This window comes from Chinchilla lanigera, unplaced genomic scaffold (assembly GCF_000276665.1).
Source record: "Chinchilla lanigera isolate Chin_1 unplaced genomic scaffold, ChiLan1.0 scaffold00050, whole genome shotgun sequence".
NCBI lineage: Eukaryota > Metazoa > Chordata > Mammalia > Rodentia > Chinchillidae > Chinchilla > Chinchilla lanigera.
In genome coordinates, this window is record NW_004955451.1 from 16,246,047 (window position 1) to 16,262,723 (window position 16,677).

The 16,677-nt window shown below is 60.8% G+C and overlaps 2 protein-coding genes across 7 annotated transcripts in view; both read right to left on the minus strand.

The window, feature by feature from the left end:
• Positions 1 to 1,860: 1,860 nt before the first annotated feature.
• Positions 1,861 to 5,430, minus strand: Ghdc (GH3 domain containing). Of its 2 annotated transcripts, XM_005394453.2 has the most exons (8): positions 4,833 to 5,430; positions 4,505 to 4,626; positions 3,914 to 4,415; positions 3,446 to 3,638; positions 3,293 to 3,364; positions 3,089 to 3,222; positions 2,532 to 2,617; positions 1,861 to 2,356 (listed from the first exon to the last, which is right to left on the minus strand). In XM_005394453.2, the coding sequence occupies exons 1-8, from the start codon at positions 5,089 to 5,091 to the stop codon at positions 2,138 to 2,140; spliced, it is 1,587 nt and encodes a 528-aa protein (XP_005394510.1). In that variant the 5' UTR covers positions 5,092 to 5,430; the 3' UTR covers positions 1,861 to 2,137. The 2 variants fall into 2 exon arrangements, with proteins under 2 accessions (XP_005394510.1, XP_013374752.1); XM_013519298.1 differs by lacking the exon at positions 3,089 to 3,222.
• Positions 5,431 to 7,598: 2,168 nt separating this feature from the next.
• The window catches only part of Stat5b (signal transducer and activator of transcription 5B), a gene marked incomplete in the record, with an annotated part of 41,693 nt that continues 32,614 nt past the window's right edge, over positions 7,599 to 16,677 (minus strand). For 3 of the 5 annotated variants that reach the window (XM_013519301.1, XM_013519299.1, XM_013519302.1), the window contains 7 exon segments: positions 7,599 to 9,478; positions 10,068 to 10,172; positions 12,656 to 12,826; positions 13,987 to 14,117; positions 14,226 to 14,320; positions 15,130 to 15,336; positions 16,562 to 16,654. In XM_013519301.1, the coding sequence (XP_013374755.1) occupies positions 9,243 to 9,478; positions 10,068 to 10,172; positions 12,656 to 12,826; positions 13,987 to 14,117; positions 14,226 to 14,320; positions 15,130 to 15,336; positions 16,562 to 16,654 (1,038 nt within the window). 5 annotated transcript variants of the gene reach the window in all.

Sequence of the window (16,677 nt, forward strand, 5' to 3'; positions counted from 1 at the left end):
GGCGGCCCCCATTATTTGATGGGACTGAGGCAGGCTCCAATGGGGGTTTCTCAGGAAGGGCCGACCTTTTCCAACAGTTCTAGATCTACACCGACTATTCCAGTGATACCCTCGCTGACGCTTAGTACAAGGACTGCCAGGTTTAGTTACAGATAACGGCTGTGCTGCCCTTATAGATGTAGCAGAGCAATTCCGGGCAAAATAAGGAAAACAAACAGCCTTGTTTTTTCCCTTTCCTCCAGGCTGTGGACGAATAACCTGAGTGGTAGTTGCTGCCAGGGCAGGCCCTGTACACACAAGGGGCCGATACCCACACAAATCCGAATCATCTCTGGCAATGCAGCCCGTCTTTTGTGGGCTCTTTTTTTGTTTGTGTGTGTCGTGTTTTTTCCGGTACTGGGAATCGAACTCATAACCTCACGCTTGCCAGGCAGGCGCTGTGCCGCTGAGCTAAATCCCCAGCCTTTTTGTGGGCTCTTAAAGCCTCTTTACACCATCTACCTGCATTTTTAACAGCCAGATGTTGAACTATTAATTTGCTAGCTTCTGCGTTACCTGTGATCCTCTCAGTGGCTTGCAATAAGTGTGCGGCGAAATCTTGAAAAGGCTCATCCGGGCCCTGACAAATAGAGGCCAGATTGAGGGATGTCTCAGCCTTGGAAGGAGGTTCCCTCCAAGCCCTCATGGCAGCCATCTTGGTTTGCTCATAGGCTGGCAGTTCAAAGGTCAGCTGATTATTGGTGATAGCAAAGGCAGCTTCCCCGACTAGCATATCCTTTGTAATGGTATGTTATGAACAGCATTACGAATCGCCTGGTCTGCGCAATATTCAAAGAGGTTTCCTTCCCACAGTAAGCAAGCACCTGGACTTAAACACGCTTTGGCTATTGCCTTCCAATCATTTGGGGCCATAATCTGTTGTCCTAGAATTTGCACTAAACTCAAAGTAAAGGGAACAGTGGGGCCATAAGTAAACAAGCAGTGGCTTGTTTTAACTCTTTCAGGGTTTTAAAGGGTATGGCTTCATAACAACGTAGAACTTGTCCCGGATTTTCAGGGACTTGAACTTCAGTTACAGGGTAGATAGGCTGAAAACCCTCCATGGTCTCCCCCGCCCCTCTAGCTTCTTTTAATGCCAATTGCAAGGGAGACAGGAAAAATGGCCGCACTCCCTGAGAGGCGGAAGGCACCTCTGTAGTAGCCAAATTCCCCTGAGTAGAAAAGACCGGGATAGCCACCTGTGGCTTAGTCAAAGTCATCGGGCGTTGTGAAATGGAATTCTCGAGGAAACCCCTCTCCGGTGGAGAAAAGTCCGCCTTGTCCCCCACCACTCCTTCCTTCTTAGCTTGCACCAGGCTGGAGGGCTCAGGCTCACCAGGCGGTGCCGCTGCTCCACTCTCCGTGACCCGCTTCGGCGCGGGACTTGATTTTAACGTGACGTTTTGAGCCAAATCCCTTACGGTGGCAAAACCCCTCCAAACCAACACCCAGAAAATTAAATACAGGAGTTAAATATGCAACAAACACTCCCACAGACACAGCCCTGGGAGTCTTGAGCCTCTGCGTGCGCTTCAGTAGCCCTTTCTCTTTGGCTTCCTTGGAGCCTGCATGTTTCCTGGCCTTGGAGAGCCCGCATCCCCACGCTTTACCCCTTGCGTGCCGGTACCGTGCACCCCAGTGCCGCATACTAGCTCTCACACGCGCTTCCCCGCTGCCCTTGTGCGCTCTTGGGAGGCACTCTCACCGCCCTCTTAATCCTACCGGGGTCCCTTCGTGGTCGCCAATCGTGCGGATCCATCCGGTTCTTGCTGCACCCTGGGAAGGAACGGCGGCAAGAATGAGGAAAAAAAATAGACGAGACAAAAACCTGGGACCAGGTGGAGGTCCCCCCTCAGCAGACACGGGGAGCTGCCCCAGGACAGCAGAGCATTTATTTATACCCTCGAGAGGTTGCTTAATTTCCGCCTCGCTGCCCAGCAATCAGTTAAAAGGCGACAAGGGCTTGTTTCCCCGCTCTGAGGAGCTCCCGTGTCCTCGGGCTCCCGTGTCCTCGGGCTGGCTTCGTTCTGCGCACGTCATTACTTTCCAGCTTCAGCTGCTCCCAACGACCAGTGACCCAGGGCTTCTGGGGAGCGAGTCAGGACAGCACCCTGCTCCGCAGGAGCTGGGCCAGCCGCCTGTGCCTCAGGACGCGGGGCATGGCGGGAAGAGCAGGGGACGAGGGCCGGGCGGCCAGGGCAGCTCGGAGGGCGCTGAAGGCCCCCCGGGCCACAAGGTGCACCTGGGCGGGGCCCACGCTGCCCCGGAAGCGCAGGGACTTGTAGCTCGGGGAGGCGTCCTGCAGGCAGAGGTCCAGCTGCGGACAGAGGCCAGAGTGAGGCCAGTGCAGGCTGTGCTCAGGCTCACGCGTGTGTGCCAGGGCCTGCACCGCGGCCCGCTCCCTCCTTCCCAGGGCCCCAAAGCGGGACTTGTCCCACTCCCGCCCCCAGCCCGGCCCCTCAGGCAGCGGCCAGACCCCTCCAGCCCCTCACTTTTTCTCGATTTTCCTCCGACAGGTTCCTCAGCCCTCTCAGGTCCAGGAACACCTCGTAGTGGGGAGCAGAGCCCTCGGAGGAGTCTGTGGAGACCCCGGGCCCACCGCGCCCTGAGAGGGGATCCTCTCCTGCTCCCCGTGTTGTTTCGAGCAGAGTCTCACTATGCAGTCCAGGCTGGCCTTGAACTCACTATAGAGCCCAGGCTGGCCTTGAGCTTGCTGAGATCCTCCTGCCTCAGCCTCCCGAGAGCCGGGATGACAGGCGTGCGCCACCGTGCCTGGCTTGGGTCCCCATTCTGAGGTTCGTGGGGGAGGGACTTTTCGAGGGGGTGTCACATGGAGGGGAGCCTAGAGCCTCGGCCGGCACTGGACAGGGCAGGAGGAAAGTGGGAGGAGACTGACAGGAAGGGTGCAAGTGGACTCTGCAGTGGACCTAGGTGAGGAGCCACGGGGGGCAGGGGAGCAGAGGCTCCAGTCTGTCCACAGGTCCCCGGCCTGGGGCGTGGTCCGTGGGGCAGCCCACCTCAGACAGGAGGCAGGGCCCGGGGCGCTCACCCAGGACGCTGCTCTCCACGCAGCAGTGGTCCAGCAGCTTGGCGCCCGGCCACTGCGCCACGGCCCGGCCCAGGGCCTCCGAGAACATGCGCTCGTCGGTGACTTCCCCCCGCACGCTCAGGGCCTGGCCCCGCCTGGGGAGCAGGAAGGTGGAGGTGCTGGGGCCCAGGGCGCAGGGGGCAGCCCCGGACCCCGGGCACCTACCTGTAGATGAACCTGACCACCGGACACTGGTTATGGGCACCAACCACCTGCACCACATCACCAAGGCGGCACCTGAAGGGCAGCATTGGGGGAGGTGAGCCGAGCCCCTGTGCCCCGCAGGGTCAGGCAGGCAGGGCCGGGCCGGGTGGGCACCTGGTCAGGCTGGCGTGGTCGGTGAGCACCAGCTCGTACTCCTCGCCCTGCTGGGCTCCGGCCAGGAGGAGGGTGCCGGTGTCGCCCTCCGGGGTTCCCTCCTTGGCGGGCAGCAGCTCGATGAAGGGGGGTCCGGGGGGCAGAAGGTAGACGCCCCGGGGCTGATCAGGCCACAGACTCAGGGCCAGCAGCCCTGGAGGAGCAAGGAGGCGCGCCTGTCACCCGGGCTGCCGTTTCTTCCTGTGGGGCACAGCGGCAGCCAGGCCTCGCCCTGGGCCTGGCCCACTGCTGCCCTCCGTCCGCCCCGGCTCCCCGGCTGCCCGGCCAGGCTTGCTGCCCCCTCCGCCCTGGCTGGCGGCCCACAGGTGGCAGAGCCGGGTGTGAACTGGAAGGGAGTACAAGACAGCCAGGACAGAGCTGGTGGCAGCCATCTCTGTGTCCCCACCACCCCGCCCAGCCTCTGCTGACCTCCAGCGGCCGAGAAAGCCGGAGAGAAGAAGGCCAGGCCCTGGCACCATAAGGCCCCGAGGGCAGCCGCCGCCTCGGCCTGGCCGCCCGCATCCAGAGTCACCACCACCTGCAGCTGCGGCCACAGACGCAGGGCCAGACCCCGGGGCCCCTGCTCCAGGGCCGCCCGGAGCTCGGCTGCCCGTCCCGGGAGAGGCGCCCCTAGGTGCCCAGTAGCTATAGCCCCGGCCAGCTCTTCGCCCTGGGCCTCCAGGCCTGTGAAGACGTCCAGGAGCTCTGTGGCTGTCCCAGCTTCCAGGGCCCTGAGCCCTGGGGATCTCAGGGCGGCCAGCAGCAGGGCCTGGGGGTCCTCTGCACCAGGGGGGCCTGCTAGGCCCAGGACGGGCCCAAGCCAGGGCAGCGGGCGTGGCCACGGGGAGGTGGGGGTCACACGGGCTGCGGCACCCGGAGCCAGCGCGGCGGGGTGGGCCTTGCTGAGGGCCGACAGGCCCAGCACGGTGGCCTGGGGAGGAGAGAGGCCGTTGGTGTGGGCCGCGGGCCGGGGGCTGGTTCAGAGGGGTCCCCACGGGCTGGGCTGTGGCCACCCGTTACCTGCAGGGCAGCCTCCCGGGGGTGCTGGCTTGAGGTGAGGGGCTGGTCCTGCCCCCCATTTTCTTCCTCCTGGGCCTGGCTAGCCGTGGTCAGAGGGAGGTGATTCCGGAAGGCGCTCGTGTCTGTGGGCCCCAAAGACACCACAAACAACTCAGGAAGCCTCAGTTTCCCAGAGCTTCAAGTGAGACTGCGAGACCCTGGAAGAAGGAGCCCCGAGGAGGCCCGGGGGCGGGAACGGGCAAGCCCAGGGCAGGAGCCTGCGCTGCGGGGGTGGGCCAGCTTCCGGAACCCCACTGTCCTGCGAGCCTTATCCGACCCTGACACACACCTGTGCCCCCCTTGGGTCCCCGCAGACACCACGCCAGGGCCTGCCCCTGGCTCCGGGCCGCATGGCGTGTGCTGTGATCCAGCCTGCGTCGCTGCCAGGTGGCTGCCCAGCCCAGGGCGCCCAGGGCTACACGCTGCTGCAGGCCCACGAGCCAGGCCAGCCTGGCGCCCAGGCACCCGCGCAGCGCCACGGCGGGCGGCAGCAGCAGGAGCAGCGGCAGCAGGAAGGGCGGCAGGAGCAGCAGGAGCCAGCGCAGCATGGTCAGCTGCACGGGTGGGGACGGTGCCCGGGCACAGCCAGGACCCCTGGGGCAGAGGGGACCCTGGCATTGGAGCTGTGCCGGCCCGGGTTCGAATCCTGTCGCGCAGTGCCTGGCTCACACCCTCATCTGTGCAAGGGGAGTCGGCCCCCGCGGGGCCTGGGCCTGGCACACAGTGGCTGCCTGACCAGCGACACTGCTTCCCAACTGCCTTGGCTTTGCTCTGCTTGGGATACTTGCTGTCCTGCCTCTGCGTCCCTCTTGCGCCCCACCAGCAGGCACTGGTTCCTGCCCACTCTTCCTGGTCCCTGGCCCTTCAGCACTTCCGCACTCTCCCATTTCCGGCTAGAAAGGTGGTGGTGACTTTAAAGGGCCGGCCCTTCGGGGACATCCGGCGGAGGGGGCGGTGCTCTTAAAGTGACAGGGGGCTGAGGGAGGCTCAGCTGGTGTGGGAAGCTCGGGTAGGAATAGCACGGTCTTTAAACTTATGGGGTGCAGAAGAGAAAGTGGGTGTGGAACATGCCAAGCACGAGCTCACTGCCCTCTGGAGCAGATGCAGGCTCGAGAGCCTTTAAACCAGCTTTTCCCAGCCCGGAGATTCTCTTCTCAAAGGCTGTCCTGAGTTGCATCCCCACCCTTTTTATTTTTTATTCTGAGACAGGGTCTCACTTAGTTACTCAGGCTTGGCCTAAATCCGAGATCCTCTTGCCTCAGCCTCCCCAAGTGCTGAGATGACAGGTGTGCATGATCACGCCAGGTCAGACAGAAAATACTTTTACTATTGGCGCGTGAAGCCCACAGGTGACGTGCGTCACAGGGAGTCTGCCAAGAAGCCGCGGAGACAGGAGCAGATCTTCCCCTTTTAGAGACCAGGAACCCGAGGATTCCAAGATAAACATTAGTGTGTCCCTGAGTGAGCCGGCCTCACAGCCTCAGAGCTCATCCAAACTGCCAGGCATTGGGTGGGCACTGGGTGGGCTCACTGGCTTTGTCTGCAGGAGAACCAGATTTCTTAAAGCTTCAGGGCAGGGGGTACTTGGGTGATAACCACGTCAGGCTCCTGCCTCCCACCAAGTAAGAGTCGAAGCCCCTCTGCCCACTCCCTGTGCCTGGGGGTGGGGGTTCAGGACACACACACACCCCATGCCAAGGATTGAACCCAGGGCTTCAAATTGGGCTACATCCCTCGCCCTTTTATTATTCTTTGAGGCTTTCATAAATTGTTCAGGCTGGGCTCAAATGTATGGTACCCCGGCTCCATCCTCCAGTGTAGCTGGCATTACAGGCCTGCATCACCACACCTGGCTCAGTTTTATAGCATTTTCATCACCTTGAAAACAAACCTTTAGCTGGGTGCGGTGGTGCACGCCTGTCTCTGGAGGCTGAGGCAGGAGCATTGCTGTGAGTCTGAGGCCAGCCTGGGTTACATCGGCAGTTCAAGGCCAGCCTGAATTACCGACAGAGACCTGTCCCAAAACAAACAACAAATAACCCTTAGCTGCGATGTGGGATGGGGTGCAGCCAGTCATCCCCACACTCTGGGAGGCCGAGGCAGGAGGATTGCAGATTCAAGCCCAGCTTGGAGAACTCGCTGTTTCAAAATAAAAAGAGCTGGGAAGATAGTTCAGTGCTAAGGCCCTGGATTTAACTTTCAGTAACTGAAAACAAAAACAATGACCCCCCCCAAACCCCTCTACTCTTTATCACCTTCCAATTTCTTCCCAATATCTAAGCAACCACAAATCTACTTTTTTTTTTTTTTTTTTTTTTTTGGACAGGGTCTCACTGTGTAGCCCAAGCTGGCCTTCAACTGATGGCGACCCTCCCGCCTCAGCCTCCCAAGTGCTGGGGTTACAAGCGTGCGCCACCACGCCCGGTCTGTGTCTGTATTCTTCTGACACATTAATCTTGTGCTGCCTCCATGTGGTTTTGGTGTCAGGACAATACTGGTTCCAGGGCATGAGTCGGAAAGTGTTCATTCCTGGGTTTTGGAGAAGTTTGTGAAGAGCTGGTATTAATTCTTCTCTCTGTGTTTGGAGAATTCAGAGGCCCTGGGCTTTTTAGAGAGGTTTTTGAGTCCTGACCAATCTCTAGCTAGAAATTATTCCAGTTCTCTCTCTTTCTTTGAGACAGGGTCTCACCATGTAGCCCAGGCTGCCCTCGAACTTGTGGCCATCTCCCTGCCTCAGCTTCCTGAGTGCTGGTACGCTCAGTACTGTCCTGCGCCACCATGCCCTGCTCCAGTGTGTGGCCCTGAAGGCTGTGCTCTCTACCAGGAAGAGTGTGGGGAGCCCGGGGAGCCAGACCGTTATTCTCCTTTTCCAAACATCACATGAGCAGGCCGGTCAGAGGCGCCCTATCTGCCAGCGAAGCCGGTGACACGCCCTGGAAGGCCACCCCCGGCAGCAGTTCCCCTTTTCCAGGCCACACAGATGACTCAGAACTTTTCCCCTTCGAGGACTCCCCTCCCCCATCACACCACGGAAAGGAGAAACAGGACTCGGTTCTGTCCCTGCAGAGGGAGCCTTTATTACAAGTAACATAAGATGCGCAGCTTCGCGACGGCCCCGAATTGCACACAATGCTCTCTGTTGGGTGTATACTAATCTGCCTCGGTGCTAAAATATGTATCTCAAATAATTTCATAAAGTTTGAAAAAGAAAAAATTATAAAAAGTATCCTTTCACTGCGAACGAGGGTCGTTCCCGAGTCCCCCTCTGCCCCCCGCAGGCCCCACGCTTCCCCTGGCCCTGTGCAGCGGCTGGTGGGGGTGCTCGAGTCGGGGGCCGGGCTTGCGGGGCCTCCCCGGTGGTGGACGAAGACGGGTGCGGAACGCAGACAGCGAGGGGTGCACGTGCCAGCCCCCAAGCGCCCCGACCTGGCACAGCCGCAGCCCGGCCACTGCGTCCAAGCCAGTGCCAACTGCACAGTGGGCCCTGGGGCTGTGCCCACCGCCAAGCGGAGCGGAGTTGAGCCCCCGTCCCCGCCAGGCAGAGGCAGGGGTGGTGCGCATGGCTAAGACACTGGCAGGGAAGGGCGTGGCGGGCCTGGGCCCCAGGGATGGGCATCTGAGTGACACGGGGTGACAGGGAGGGGCTCGGTGGCCTCTCCTTCCACTGGGCGCCGCCCTACTCCCGGAGTCCACCGCCTGGCATAGAAAAATAAATCAGTGTACGAAACCCAGGCAAGGCAAACAGCAGCTCCTAAAAGGTCATCTTCCAATAAATAATTCGCTACGGAGGAGTATTCTTGAACAGCAAAACACTGGTAAATTCAGAAGTTATTTTTATAAAAAAAAATATGTTTATTTACTCACATGTATAAAAATAAGGTTTCCGGGCCACCTCTCCCAGGGCGCCCTGCCCCGCTCTAGGAGGGGGGCCGAGGGGCTGACCCGGGAGCGGTCTGCTCGCCCTCTGCCTGCCTCTTCCTCCCGGGGTGACCCGCACAGGAAACGGGGAGCAGCGCCACGCCAGGGCTTCCCTGCAAACCTGCGGGGTGGGTCCCACAACCAACTCCGCCGGCGCCCGGCACTCGAGGTGACCAGGGTGCCCCGGCTTCAGGCCACCCTGTCACCTGCTCCTCCACACACAGGACGGGTGACCAGCTGGGAGGGGAGAAGGGGGTGGCCAGGATGACGGGCCCAGGACCTGGTGCAGGAAGAGAATTTGGGTGTCCAATTCAGGTGGCAAGGAGAAAACCAAAAAGGCCCAATGTGGAAACAAAAACACTCGCGCCTGTAAGAAGCCGGTATGGGTACAAAGCATTCGGGAAGCCTGGGGCCGGCGGGCACAGCCCCGGCGGGTGCTGCATCCTGTCACACACCGGCGGGGACACACACGAGAGACAAGGGGCAAGGCCAGAGGCAGGGCGGGGACGGCGGCGGGCGTGGACGCTGCGCAGAGAGCCGCCACCGCTGAGGACCGCTGCCGCCTGGCCCTTTCCCATCCCTGCCCTGGTCCGCGGCCTTCGTCCTTCTCCCACCGGGACAGCCGCAGGCCACCACGCGCCGCCCGGGAGGCGCCTCCTTGCTGCTCTCGGGAGGAACTCGAGGCCACGCTGGGCTGTGAGAGCGAGGGGTGGAAACGCCAGAAGGACAAGCACACGCACAGGCGCTGCCGTGCGCAGAAACACTCAGCTCACAACTAGGGTCAGCACTTCACGTTATAAGCTTTGTTTCCGAGGAGAAGCAGGTCACGGACGTGGCGTCCCCGAGCGCTGTCCCCCGGCCAGGACGGAGGAGCCGGGCGGGAGGCCAGGTCATGACTGCGTGTGGGGCATCCACTGACTGTCCATGGGCCGGCCCAGGAGCTCCTCCACGCGCCGGGCCACGTCCATCGTGTCCTCCAGGTCGAAGTCCCCATCGGTGTCCAAGACGGAGTCGGGGCTTAGAGAGGAAGGGAGGGGGAGGTTAGAGGCCAGCGGGAGCCCACTGGGGACCAGGCGAGGGGCCCTGGACAATCTGTCCCCTCAGTGGGGGCCTCTAGAAAAGCAGGGCTCACTGGGCATGGTGGCACACCATGTCACCTCAGCACTCGGGGGGCCTGAGGCAGGAGGATTGCTGTGAGTTCGAGGCCAGCTGGGGCTACAGAGTGAGTTCAAGGCCAGCCTGAACTGCATAGCGAGACCCTGCCTCAAAAAAACGAAAAAAGAAAGAAAAATATGACTGATCTGAATGCTGGTGCTCTCTTGCTCAGTTCTGCAGACAGACCCAGGCCCCAGTCTCCACCCCAGCGGCCCAGTGCTGCCCCTTGGACATCCAAGCCCGCCCAGACTACATCATAGCAAGAAGCACCTCCACTCTCCCAGTGGGGCGCTGGCATCTTCGCCCAACCCCACCCTAAACCACCGATGTCACCAGCGGAGTCCTCCCTGGATCCCATCAGCCAGGGCCCCGGCCAGCCTGGGTGCTCTGTGGTCCCCCCAGCCCTGCAGGGGTGCAGCCCGAGGCCAGCCCACCCGAGAACACAACCTACTTCTGCGGGTACATGCTGTACGGCGCCTGGGGACACACGGCCGGGGACGGGGCCTGATCCATGTAGGTGGCGCTGGCCCCGGCGTCGGCAGACGCGGTCGCGAACCTGCCAGGGGAAGCAGAACACGGGGAGCCTCAGCTTTCGGGGGGCCGGGTCTCGGGGGCATCTTGACGACTTTGGGGGTGCAGAAGGACAGAGTGGGTCTGGGGGGCCGGCCACAGCATGGCCAAGCCCTGCCCCCTCCTGAGGCGGTGCTGAGGGAGCAGTGGTGTTGGGTGGGGGTTGGGGACACGGAGTCCGGGGCCAGGGGGCAGCGGGGTGGGGCGGGGTGGGGTGGGATGGCGGAAGGCTGGCAGAAGGGGCCTGGACACTTACTCGGGCACCACCTGCTTGATCTGCGGCTTCACGTAGCCGTCCACGGCTTTAGCTGTGGGGACAGTGGGGGTGAAATAAAAATGCATCTCGCTTAATTAAGACCGCAATGTCCCTTTCCTAGGAGGAGACACAGCCACCGACTCTCTCAGGACAACGACACAACCCTAGCTGCCCGCCCCCTCTCTCGGGACCACAGAGGGAAGTCCAGCACTGGACCACGGCCATGACCCCACTGCCCCGACGGCCGCAGGGCCCCCTCTGGCTCCTGCGGGCTCTCATGCCTGTGGCTTCTGCGTTGGGGTGACTTGTCACCCCGCCCCACGGCCCCGCTCCCTCAGGACACCCAGCACCGCCTCAGGAGGGGGCAGGGCTTGGCCATGCTGTGGCCGGTCCCCCAGACCCACTCTGTCCTTCTGCACCCTGAAAAGCCCTCAAGATGCCCCTGAGACTGGGCTTCCCCCCAGGGTCCACTACAGCGTCAGAGGGGGGTGACACAGGTGGGCCAGGGCTCGCCTCCCGGGGCGCAAGCGAGGAGACAGCGCTGCCTGGGCTGCAGCATCGGGGCCGCTGGAGGAGACGCTTCTTGGCCATGGCCACCCGGACCCTAACGGCTGCTTTTTGGCCCACGACTCCATGTGCACCTGCGCTCTGGTCTATCAAGAAGTGCCGGCTGGCAGCGAAAATGAAAACTAAAGAAAGACTTTAGAAAACAGGATTTTTTTTTTTTTTTTTTTTTTTTTGTCAGGCGTTGTGGTGCACACCTGTCATCCCAGCACTTGGGAGGCTGAGGCAGGAAGATCACTGTGAGTTGGAGGCCAGCCTGGGCTACATAGCCAGACCCTGTCTCAAAAAAAAAAAGTAACTCAAAGAAAAAATGAGCCAGGAATAGCAACATACACTGCAGGTAAAAAGCAAACGGCCAGTGATAACACATTAGAGACACAGGCTCCAGAGACTGAGCTCCAGTCCCAGTGTGGCCGCTTCCTAGCTGTGTAGTTTTGGACAAAGAAGTTTATTTCTCTGGGCCTCAGTTTCCTTATCTGTAAAATGGGGACAATAATGTGCTCCCTCCACAGAGTGGCTGTCAGGATGAAATGAGGTCCAACAGGAAAAGTGCTCAGGAACGTTCGGGGCACACAGTGGGCACAGAACAAATGTCTGCTGCAGTTTCTGGACTATTTATCATTGTGGTCATCGCCAATGAAAAGATGTCTGCAGTCCCACAGAATCAAAGCAGTGGAAGCGAGACCGTAAAACACCTTTTATGCTCTTCAGAGCGGCGAAACTGACGGGGGCGTTGCAGTCTGTGTTGACAGGAGGATGTCGAAGCAGCCGCCTACCGCACGTCGGGATAATGGAAATAGATTCTGCTTTCTCAGGGGCAACTCCAGAGAAATGTACAGAGAGCTTAGAAGGCGCAGACCCTTTGACACAAATGCTGCTTTAAGACTTTATCATTAAATCCCAGCACTCGGGAAGCTGAGGCAGGAGGATCACTTTGAGTTTGAGGCCAGCCTGGGGCACACAGCGATACCCAGTTTCAAAAAACCAAAGAGGAGAGAATTTATCTTAAGGAAAAGGTTAACCGGATACATGCCCCAGGTTGTCTCAGCCCTCAGCCTAACCAAATGGGTGAACAAATTAAGTTCTGAGCATCTCAGCTAGCACGGCCCCGGCCGGAATCCCGGGGGAACGGAGCCCCGTGGGGCCACTAGGAGATGCCGCAAGCTTGCACCGCTGCCCTGTGGACCTCGGCTGGGTGGGCAGCAAGTGGGAACAAAGCAGGGCACGAGGTGCAGTGTGGCCTGGACCTGAGGCCAGGCTCTCCCAGGCCCTGGCAGGGCACCCCGGCCTCCCACTGGCTAAGGCCTGTGTCCAGGTGGCAGACTTCCGCCCTGCCTGGCCGCTGCCCTCCTTGCCGGTCTGCTCTTCCGGCTCCCTCTTTTGTTTTCTGAGACGGGTCTTGTTGCCAGCTCAGGCTGCCCGGAGCTCACTGTGTGGCCCTGGGGCTGTCGCGAGCGGCGGATGTGGGCCACAGACACGGCCCGGGGCTCTCGCCTGCCCGGACAGGCTGACAGCAGGGACTGGACACTGGCCGTGTGGGTGTTGTGCGAGAGACACAGACACTCGAGTGCACACACACGTGCGGAGAGCCACGAGCGGGAACACCGGAAGGTCACAACGACACGGGGCCAGAAGAAGAACGCTGTTACCAGTGTCACGCTCGCAGGGCACGGGCGTGTAGTACTTGGAGTACACCTCGTCCTTCGGCCGGTCAGGAAACACGTAGATCAGGTAGCTCAGGTCCCCCAGGCGGTCGGCCAGGGACCGGATGGAGAAGTCCCTGGTGGTGAACGGCATCAGGTTCCAGAACATTCTTTCCTCTGTGTCAGCAAACAGAAATGGTCACATGCTCACCATGGTTTCTTCTTTTTCTCGTCTTTTGTTTTTTTTTTTTTTGAAACAGGGTCTCACTATGCAGTTCAGGTTGGCCCTGAACTTACTATGTAGCCCAGGCTGTTCTGTAACTCATGGTGATCTTCCTGCCTCAGCCTCCTGAGTGCCGAGATGCCTCATCTCCCCCAGCTCTCACCATGATTTCTCAGTGAGGGATCTTCAGACCCAAATATGCTCCAAGCTGGAGCTCCCCCATAACATTGCTCCCATGCGAAACTCTGATTCTTTCATTTATTTATTTAGAGTCTGGGTCTTGCTATGTAGTCCAGGCTGGCCTTGAACTCACAGCCATCCTCCTGCCTCAGCCTCCTGAGTGCTGGGCTGACAGGTGTGTGCCACCACGCCTGGCACGAATTTCCACTTTAAAGTAGGCACCGACTGGAGAGAACGCTGTTTCTGAACGCTCCCGGTAGGAAGGCAGGAAGGCACACATCATTCCTACAGCGGCAGGTTAGTTCAGCTTCAAGAACATCTGTCCCTGTCCCTCTCTGGAAGATACAGTTCCCGCTGAGCCGCCCCCTCGGGCTCCGCGGGGCGTCCAGGGCGGGTGGGAATGCATGCTCGCTGCAGGAACGCTCCCAGGGGTCCCCTTCTGGCCATCACAAAGGAGCCTGACGCAAAGCACACCAGCAGGCTGCTGGCTGAGAGGAGCCCGGCTAACAACAAGGCAGGCGCTCGACAGGGAAGCAGCTGGGACGCGGACTGCCGCCTGGCAGGCTTATGCCGTTGTCTCCCCGCCCGCGTCAGCAACGGCATTTCCCGGGCCCAGGCTCTGCACGGGCTGCTGCAGCAGGAGCAGCTGTGTCACGGTGACATGCTGGCTTCCAGTTATTAGCACTGCCCCAGCGAACGATCAGTCCTCCGACTGCTAAAGAGATTCCGGCAGCAAATCAGCCCTGCAGACAGCTGTGTTCTAAAAAGGGAGGGGCGCTGGTGTGGTCGGCTGCACGTGTGGCACACGGCTGTCACCCTAGCACTGGGGAGGCTGAGGCAGGAGGACTGCCTAGAGTGTGAGGCCAGCCTGGGCTATGTAGCAAGATCCTGTCTCAAAAAACTGGAGCAAAAAAAAAAAGCTGAGGCCGCTCACGAGAGTCGAACTTCCAGGCGATGGTGATGCCGCCGATCTCCGAGTCGCTGAAGCGCAGCAGGAAGGTGCCGTCGGGCTTGTTGATGAGCAGGTCGTGCGCCTGCTGCTTGTTCACGAAGCCCAGGATGGCGCTGGACGGCAGGGCCCATGGAAGCAGGACAAGAAGAGGGGCACACGTTAGTGCCGCGGGAGACCCTTGGCGCGCATGTGCGGCTGGCTGGGGAAAGGACACCGCTCACCCGTCGTTCCAGTGGGGCTTGAGGTGCTTCTTCAGCACCTCCATCACGCCGTCGAACCACTGCCAGAATGTGTAGTTCCGTCCCGGCAGGTTCTCCTGGTCCAGGCCGCAGCAAGTGAGAGAGGAAAGCCAGGGGAGCAGTTAGAGCAGGCGGTGCGCCGTGGCCCGGGGAGCGTGACCGGCACCGGCCCTGGGCGTCTGAGGGTCACCGAGGGGCCCGGTGACCAAAGGGTAGGATGCGGAGGAGGCAGTGAAGCGACCCCCTGGGAAAAGGACCGCAGGACCATGAGCAGCGCCCAGGGTCCTGCAAATGCGTTCTCCTGGGTCTGGGAAGACGGGTCCCCGGGTCCTCCCGGCCCGTGACTGCAGCTCCCAAAGCTTGGGAGAGGCATGGTTTTGGGGCCCAACTCAGAGCTGCGGGGTAACAGCTGCACCGCCCTGAGCTGGATCACACCGTAAGGTCAAGACGGCACCATGGCACCGGGGCGCCTGAGGGTTACCCGCCCACAGCAGCCACCTGCTTCACCTGTTTTGTTTATTCGAGACAGGGTCTCGCTGCCTAGTCCAGGCTCGCCTTGAACTCACTATACCCCTGGCTGCCCTCAAACCTGGTTCGACCCTCCTGCCTTGGCCTCCCGCGGGCTGGGATTACGGGTGTGCGCCACCACGCGCAGCTCTATTTCTTTTATAAAGGTAGAAAACGCAGGAACTCTGCACAAAGCCCAACTTACTTGAAATACGAAGATACGATTTCCTACAGGACAGTACCTCCCGAGCTGCCCTATAGCCATAGGCGCTCCTATGGCTGGGGACGTTTTACCAGAGCTAGGGAGGGCCGGGGCCCAGGCGCGGGGACCCTGGAGGGTGCTGGTCAGGAGCTGAGAAGAGCAGGGGGCGGCCCTCACCCTGTTGAACTGCGACCAGGACACGGACATGCTGCTGTAGTCCTCCAGGTGGCCGCTGCCGCTGCTGAACAGCTTCTGCGCCAGGAACACCAGGTTCTCCTTGGTCAGGCCCCGGGCGCTCTGCACCTCGGCCTTGAACTTCATGTTGAGCGCCTCGCAGAGCTGGGGCCACGGCACTTTGTCGGGCACGGCGAACGGCACCCTGCCCTGCGGAGGAGGGGCGGGCTGGTGAGCGTGGCGGGCAGCCGTCACACTGGGTGCCCTGCAGCGCCCGCCCGAGGCTCTCCGTGTGGCTCCGTCCCTCACCACGTCCGCGCTGCCGTTTCCGGGGCAAGCCGCTGGCCCTGCAGCTCAGCCTTGGCTTCTGACACCATGGGAACCCAAGCTAGGCCCAGGCTGGCTCTGGGGTGAGCCCACTGGAAGCCCAGAGCCCAAGAGGGCCATCCGGGTACAGCAGGGCATGTGCTTGGACATGTGTGTGTATGCACGAGGCACACACATGTACGCACGTGCAACGCTGCCGGGACACCTGCAGTGTGACACAGCTAGCACGGGGCACTGGAAATTTCAAGTTGGCGGCTTTCTTGGGAAATAGGTTAGAATATGAACTTTTTTTTCCTGACACAGGGTCTCACTATGTAATCCAGGCCAGCCTCAAACTCAAGGCAATCCTGCCTCAGCCTCCCAAGTGCTGGGGTGACAGGTGTGCGCCACCACGACTGACTATAAAGTGATTTTTGAACAGGCCTTCCTTCACACGATGTAAGGTTCAGAAAGCACAGAAGTACACAGCTAACTGCCTTCCTGGGCCTGGCTTCAGGGTTCCCCCCTCAGAGGGGTCTGAAGTGGTTTCACAGGTAGATGGAGAAAGACACTGCAGGCCCGCAAGGCCGTTTCTTGATGTAAACCACGGGTCGGACCCCATCCTCACTGAGCTCGTGAAAAGCGAGGGGGCAGGCGGGATGGGCGGTTGGAGGCTCTTGGCCAGTGCCCCAGGGGCTCAACGGGGCCCAGGGTTGGTGGGCCCACAGGGTCACACCTGTCCCTACGCAGAGCCTCTCGGTCTCGGGACAGCGCTGGGTGAATCTCGGGACAGGAGCCGGGGACACCTCATTTACCGGGAGGAGGGCGGCCCGGCAACTCCTCGGCTAAAGTCGCTTTCTGGAGGAGCCGGGGGCCCAGGCCCCGTCAGGTCCTCGGACCCTGGAAATACCTGCTGGGTCCTGGCAATCAGACTGGCATCCGCTGTGCAGCCTCACTTAGGCTCGCAGCGACCACGGCGAGCACCACGCAGGCCGGCAGCCTGGGCCGACCTCAGCCCACCCCCGCTCCCCCTCCCGCACCCCAAGCTGCTCTCTGGGTGTGGAGAACCCGTGTAAAGACGTGAGGGACCAGGGGCAGACTGGGCCCCACGGCCAGGGACGCCACTCACAGGCTCGGCGAAGGCGTTGTCCCACAGCACCGTGGCCGTCGCGTTGTTGTCCTGGCTGCCGTGGACGATGACCACCACCGGGAGCGACAGGGTCTGGAAGACACGGGGGGGGGGGG